Genomic DNA, 7,032 nt, shown 5'->3' with positions numbered 1-7,032 from the left:
ACTGTTTTGTATTTCTAGGAATTTGTCCGTTTCATCCAGGTTATCCAATATTTTGGCATACAATTATTCATAGTACTCTTATAATCCTTTTACTTTTGTAGCATAGGTGGTAACGCCCCCACTCTCATTTCTGATTTTAGTAATTTGAGTCTTCTTTTTTCTTAGTCCATCTAACTAAAGTTTTATCAATTTTGTTGATCTTTTCAAAGAACTACCTTTGATTTCCCTTATTTTTCTGTATTGTTTTTCCGTTCTGTTTCATTAACAGTGCTCTAATATTTATTACTTCCTCACTTCTGCTAGCTTTGGGTTCAGTTTATTCTTTTTTCTAGTTCCTTATGTTGTAAAGTTAAGCTCTTTCGTGGTTTTTAATGTGAGCATCTGTAGCTATAAACTTCTGCCTTAGCACTGCTTCCCATAAGGTTAGGTTTGTTGTGTTTTTGTTTTCATTCATCTCTAAGTATTTTCTAATTCCTCTCGTGATTTCTTCTTTGATCCACTGGTTGTTTAAAAGTGTGTTGTTCAATTTCCACAATTTTGTGAATTTTCCAGTTTTCCTTTTGTTACTGATTTCTGACTTCATCTGCTTGTGGTCAGAGAAGATACTTCACATAATATCTTTTAAAATCTGTTGAGACTTAATTGGTGTCCTAACATATGGTCTATCCTGGAAAATGTCCCATGTGTAGTTGAGAAGAATGCGTTGAGTACGTCGGTTAGATCTAGCTGATTGTGCTAGATAAAGTGGTCTGTACTATTTTTGGTTTGATATATTTAAGGTTTCTTTGAGATTTAAAATATGGTTAGCATTTGGTAAAGGATTGTATAACACATTAAGGAAAAAGAATCCATGAGTCCACATGGATATTCAAAAAGAGAGACAGAAAAGAGGGAGGAAGAGGACAGGGAAGGCGCTTGGTTCCAGGTCATCTGGTAGATGCAGACGGGAGCAGCAGCTTCTGGTGTGGAGGACTCCTGCCTCCCCTCCCACAGGCTCCCTTGGCCGTGTCCTCCGGACCCCTCCACTTCCAGGTGAGAAACTCTTTGAGGGACAGTCTAGGGTCATGTCCTAGGTACACGGGGGGCGCTGGAGCTGATGACGCGGGGCCCGAGGGAAGGAAGGGGCCGGAGCAGCAAGCGCCCCAGATCGGTGGCGGCGCCCGGAGCCTGGCCGGCCGCACGCGGCCCCCAGAAGCTCCACCTCCGGGAGCAAGGCGCTGAAACGTGCTCGGTGTGCCCTTACGGCCCGGCCACCGCTGGACACCCGGTCCCCTCCAGCCGGATCGGCGCTGCGCGCGCCCCCGCGCCCCAGCCGGCGGGGACGCGCCGACAGTTCCGGGCGGGCGGGGCGGGGCGGGCTCCGGAAGCGCCTTTCCCGGAAGGCTCGGGGGCGGCGCGATGGCGGCCGGGCGGCGGGGGCGCTCTCCGTAGCCCGAGGAGCCGCTCCGCGGGAGGATGGCCTCGCTCGGGCCGGCCGCTCCGGGCGAGCAGGTTCCAGGGACCGAGGCGGAGGCGGGCGCCGCGGGGCCGCCGCCATCGCCGTCCCCTGTGGGGCCCCTGCTGCCCCTGCAGCGGGAGCCGCTGTACAACTGGCAGGCGACCAAGGCGTCGCTGAAGGAGCGCTTCGCCTTCCTCTTCAACTCGGAGCTGCTGAGCGATGTGCGCTTCGTGCTGGGCAAGGGCCGCGGCGCCGCCGCCGCCGGGGGCCCGCAGCGCATCCCCGCGCACCGCTTCGTGCTGGCGGCCGGCAGCGCCGTCTTCGACGCCATGTTCAACGGCGGGATGGCCACCACTTCGGCCGAGATCGAGCTGCCCGACGTGGAGCCCGCCGCCTTCCTGGCGCTGCTGAGGTGAGCGGACCGCCGGGCCCCCGCTGACCTTGGGCAGGGCTCTCCTCACCTTCCCGGGCCTCGGGGATGCTCCGGAAGGTCGACGGCAGGGCCCGTCTGGTGGGACGTTAGGGCCCAAGTTACGGCCGCGTCCAGTTAGCGGGGCTTTGCCGTTGAAAGGCGCTCTCACGTTCCAATCGCGGATTGTCGCCTGAGCTTCAGAAGTGGAGAGCTGGTGGATCAGGTTCTCCTGACGGCCTGTTTGCAAAGTTTGTTTTGGTTGGGAGTAGGGGACTAAGAGTTGGAAGTCTTGAAGGACCAGGACCACATGGCCTTTTTTTCTTTCTGAAAAACGGTGGCTCCTTTTTCATTAGCATGTGTGTTAGTTGTCAGGACCCAGGACAATGAATACCAAAATAAATAAGTGTGGCTTTACCTGCCTTGCCTTTCTGTAGACAAGGTCACATTTGCTTAAAACAGGATTCCAGCCATCAGTGCTAGAGTTTGCTTTTTGCTTGTCTGAGGTTAGTAGATTGACTTCTGATTAATTTTACTTAGTGCAAGAGAGTAGTATGGCATTATTAGCTTTCACTCACGAAAGTCCAGTTAGGGCAGTATAGGTGTTGTTTTACACAATTTCACAAAAGGGATTGAGGTCCAGGAAAGGCAAGTAAGTGGCCCGAGGAGGTAACAGTGCCAGCTCACCCCCAAAACCATGTGAGTCTCGCTGTACCAAGCTCATTTCAGCTGCCTAAATAGAATGTGTTATTAGTAGTAGCAGTCTGGGTGGTACTGAGGCAAAAACAGGTAGGTCAGGGGAACAGAGCTATAGCACAGAAAGCTCACAGCTCAATTAGGAAGATCAATAAGCAATTAAATACAAAGTTGACACAAGTGGTAAAGAAAAACCACCATCCCATTAATAACTGGATAAAGGACAGGATAGATAACTTTGGGAAAGAAAAAACACAACTGATGAGCGTTAACAATGACTGTTGAAACTCATCAGAAATTAAAGACATGCAAATTAAAAGTGAAGTACTTTTTCCTTTCTATTAAGTCCCCCAATTTGAAAAATATAACATTGGAGGAGCCTTCTCTGACATAAATAATGGTCAAATGGTTTGACCATTAGATTTTTTCCACAGGTAGGATGTAGTCAAGTACTGAAAAAAATGTTCTGTACAAAAATATTTACCACAGGATTATTTATAGTAGTGAGGAAGTAGTCAGCTGGACGGAATGTTTGGATAATCAATGATGGGTCCCTTTGATGGAATGTAGTGCAGCTACTAAATATGATACAATACTAAGTAATAACATTAACATGCAAGGTATGTATAATAATTAGCATTTGAAACTGTGCACACTGTTATTTAAAACTCTGAGAAGAAACCGAACAAACATACCTAGAGATTAAGGATGGAAGGAAACATACCAAAATGCTAACCAAATTGTGTTGGTGGTAAGACGGCATTGACCTTCTTTTCTCTTTGTTTCTTATATTTTCTGTAATTTAGTTCTGTTACTTTTATAAAGAGGAAAAATAACTCAAAAGCTAGGGTCTAGGTCATTTCGGTTTTTATTTTGAAGTTGACGAGGAGGATTGGTTATAGCTTGTGTAGATTTTCTAGACTAGAAGTATTGTAGAAAGATCGGTTGGTCTACCTGCATTGTAATCTCCTGGAGTGCTTGTTAAATTTGCAGATACCGTCCTCTCAGAATATGTTTGGAGGTGGGACCTTGAGAGCATTTTTAATACTCTCCCTAAATACTGATTTAAAAATATTGTTGGGTAGCTTTATCCTTAAAAAATACTGAGATTGCTAGGATAAGAAAGTAGAGGGAAAAATGTTTATTTCATCTTTTCACTGAAGCTGTTAGTCTTTCCCCATCAATAGAAAATAAGTGAATTAATTTTAGAATCCTTGGAATATTCCTGTTTTCAGTGTAGTTGTGGTATTTGTCCTTCTCCAGGCTCTGGTCATTGTTCTGCTCTGAAAGTGATCTGAGCACTGATTTTTAAACTCAGGTGTTGGCTGACAGTGAAACATAGATACTGTATTTACCTACTATTGTGTGACAAAAAGATGTCTCATAGTTAGTTCTTCCGGAGGTGGAAAAACAGGTTAGCTTGGGCCTATTTGTGGGCCTAGTTTTTGTTATGTTTACAACTTGAATTAGTTCATATTAAAGGCTTTAGAACTTGAGTTTAAAGCACTTTAAGAAACTGCTCATTTTGATCTGCCTGACCTTTCAGTGATGTTTTTCAGTTGTTCATTTGAGAAATACCATGTGCCTCCCCTGTGCCAGTCACTGTTTTAAGATGTTGGATACAATGCTGAACAAGAAAAGTCCCTGACCTGATGGACCTTATAATCTAGTAAGGAGAAACATAAATATAATGTCAAGTACTGATAAGTGTTTTGAAGAAAGATGACCCAACCATGAAGGAAGGAGCTTTCCAAGCAAGGAAAAGCATGTTTAAGGCTCTACATTTCTCCTGTTGGAGGAACTGCAAGAGTAAACCAGTGTGAAATGAGCAGAGTGAATAAAGGGGAAAGTGCTAGAAGATGAGGTCAAAAAGATCGGCTGAGCAGGACCATGCAGGGGCCACAGAGCCCGCGGAAAGCCTGCGAGTTTCCTCTGGTGTGTGCTGGGAATACTTTGGAGAGTTTTGAACAGGGAGTGATGTGATCTGATTTACATTTTTAGAAACTCATTCTGGCAGTTGTTTGGAGATTAAATTAGACTGTAGAGGGAGTAAAATGGGCAGCAGGGAGTTGAATTAAGAGAAACTTTTTCAGTAGTCCAGGCAAGAGATGGTGCCGGGTTATACCAGGGCACTAGTGCTGGATGTGATGAGACGTGGTCAAATTCTGCATGTATTTTGAAGGTAGGACTGAGAAGATTTGATTTCTCCATCCAAGGAGGGAAAAAAGAGTAGACAGAAGTATGAACCTGGAGTTTAGGGAAGAGCTTCTTCCCTGAACATTAGTTGGAACGTTAAGAGTGAGGGATATTTATACCACGAAAACAAATGACATTACATACAGAGGGAATGTAGATTGTGAAGAGGAAAGAGGGTACAGCATGATCCCCGAGATCCCCCAATCTGTAGACCCGTGGCAGAAGAAAGGGAGCCTAAAATGAGACTGAAACAGCTGTCAGTGGAACTAGAAGGCAAAGCAAGGAGTGTGGTATCCTCCGTCGTGTTGAAGAAAAGGTTCCAGTAAAGGGAGTTGTCAGCTATGTTGAATTCTGAGAATCGGGTAAAATGATGACATTGAATTGATTATTGGTTTTGACAAAATGGAAGTTATTGGTAACTGGTAAGAGTGATTTCAGCAAATGGATTAGAGTGGATTGGGGAGAGAACAGGAGGTGAGGAGCTGGAGATGGCTAGTATAATCCTCTCAAGGAAGGAGACATGGGGTAACTGGTCCTCAGGGTCCTGTCTCCAGCTGTCTTCCTTTCTCCATTAACCCATAGCGTCACCTACTCCCCCGGCTATATTGCCAGGCTTCTGCTTAGCTCCAGAACCCAGTTTCCACCTGGACATCACAGATGTCTAGTACCCATGAAGATGAACATATCAGTAAAAAGGACAGCTGGCATTTAATGAGTGCTTACCATGGGCCACTTACTGTTGGAAGCACCATATGTGAACTCACTTAAATTTCAGAACAGGCATGTCTTTGAGACAGGCACGTTTTTGCTTATGCCCAGTATTAGTCAGCTTTTGCCATAGTAATTCTGTAAAGCACCCCAAAACTCAGGGGCTTAAAAGCATCCATATATTCTTGCTCAGTGGGTCAGCTGAGGATTGACTCAGGTGGGCTCGGCTCCATGCTGTAGTTTGGTTCCAGTCTGTTCTACCTGTTCCTTGTCCTTTTGGAGCCAATCATGAAGGGTCTACCCCCTTCTCTTAATTGTTTCCGGCATCGCTTCAACCAGACCACTGCCTTTAGACTTAGCTCTCTCCATTCTTCACACAGTTAACAAAGTTGTCTTTCTAGTAGCCGGATGTTGGCATATGCCTCCCCTGAATCTTTTAATGACTTCTTTTTGCCTACAGGATGCAGTTTAAACACTTCAACAGGCACACCAGACCCTAGGATTTGATCTGTTTCTCCCTCTCCTTCCAGCGACTCAGTGCCCCCGCCCTGTGGCCTTTTTCTTATTTTAATGCCTGCCTCCTAAAGCCTCCTTGCTTTTGTACTTCTCAGTCTTTTTGTGTACAAGAGCTCCACACTTCATTACGCCTCTTGTATAAAAATCACTCCTCTCCTCCTGCAGGCAGAACAGTGCTGCCTCATCTGGTCTCTCACACAAGTTTCGTATCTATTGCTGTAGAAGAAACCACTCAACACTTAGCAGCACAAGCGTGGTTTTATTATCTTGCACAGTTGTGTGGGTTGACTGAGGTCAGCTGGATGGTTCTTAGGACATCTCCTTCGGGTCGCCTGTGCAGTTGCAGTCTGGTAGCAGCTGGGGCTGGAGTCTTCTGGACGTTTCACAGACTGGCTGAGCCTTTTTCCTCTCTACATGGCTTCTCCAGCCGATCTTTCCAGCTGGGTGGCTTGACTCCTTGGATAAGTGCTCATGGCTTCCGACAGCACAAAAGCAAGAGCTGCCAGCCGTCCTCAAAGTTTAGGCCCCATAAAACTGAGACTTGAACTGTGGTAAAGAAAAAGGAACCATCAAGAAAGCAAGAATTCTTAGAAATGTAAACATGTGATTGCTGGGGAGAAAACAGAAGGGCTAGACGGAAAACCACAGAAAAATGAGGCAGTATGAAAAAAAAGAAAATAGCAAACACTGAGGCTCTTTGTCAGGTGCTGTTCAGAACGCTTTCTGTATGTTAACTTATATCAGTCTTCACCAGAACATTATGAAGTACCCCCGTTCTCATCTCTTTCCAGAGAGGAACACAATGATAATAACCTGTGTAAAGCCACACAGCAAGCAATGAACAGGCTCAGCCCCAAGCCCTCTCCTCCTGAGTCCACTCCACAGCCTCTCCTGGTTGGCCCGCTAGGCCTGGAAGCAGTCAGAAGCCCAGAAGTGGTGTGTTGTGTGTTTCCTTAGCCTCTGTTCCCCCATCTTTAAAAAGCAGGTAACAGCACCTGCCTTCCTTTTGAGAGGATTAAGTGAATTGGCATCTGTCAGGTAGTAGACACCTAACACGTTAATTTTCTCT

At 46.0% G+C, this 7,032-nt stretch overlaps 1 protein-coding gene and 1 long non-coding RNA gene across 4 annotated transcripts in view; one reads left to right on the top strand and one right to left on the bottom strand.

Annotated features, from left to right (window-relative positions):
- The first annotated feature begins 1,370 nt into the window (after nt 1-1,370).
- BTBD1 (BTB domain containing 1) overlaps nt 1,371-7,032 on the top strand; it is a 29,387-nt gene continuing 23,725 nt past the window's right edge. For 2 of the 3 annotated variants that reach the window (XM_074318336.2, XM_074318337.2), the window contains exon 1: nt 1,371-1,850. In XM_074318336.2, the coding sequence (XP_074174437.2) occupies nt 1,456-1,850 (395 nt within the window). In that variant the 5' untranslated portion in view covers nt 1,371-1,455. The remainder of the gene's footprint in view (nt 1,851-7,032) is intronic. The other variant, XM_019743433.3, reaches the window with a different exon arrangement.
- The window catches only part of LOC109453617 (uncharacterized), a 31,799-nt gene continuing 26,636 nt past the window's right edge, over nt 1,870-7,032 (bottom strand). The window contains exon 7 of the long non-coding RNA XR_012491467.2: nt 1,870-6,509. This is a non-coding gene — a long non-coding RNA (uncharacterized LOC109453617). The remainder of the gene's footprint in view (nt 6,510-7,032) is intronic.

Source organism: Rhinolophus sinicus, chromosome 13 (assembly GCF_057876585.1).
Source record: "Rhinolophus sinicus isolate RSI-liver-muscle chromosome 13, RSI-T2T, whole genome shotgun sequence".
Taxonomy (NCBI): Eukaryota; Metazoa; Chordata; class Mammalia; order Chiroptera; family Rhinolophidae; genus Rhinolophus; species Rhinolophus sinicus.
The sequence above is the reverse complement of the archived record's forward strand: the minus strand, read 5'-3'. Positions and strand labels throughout refer to the sequence as shown.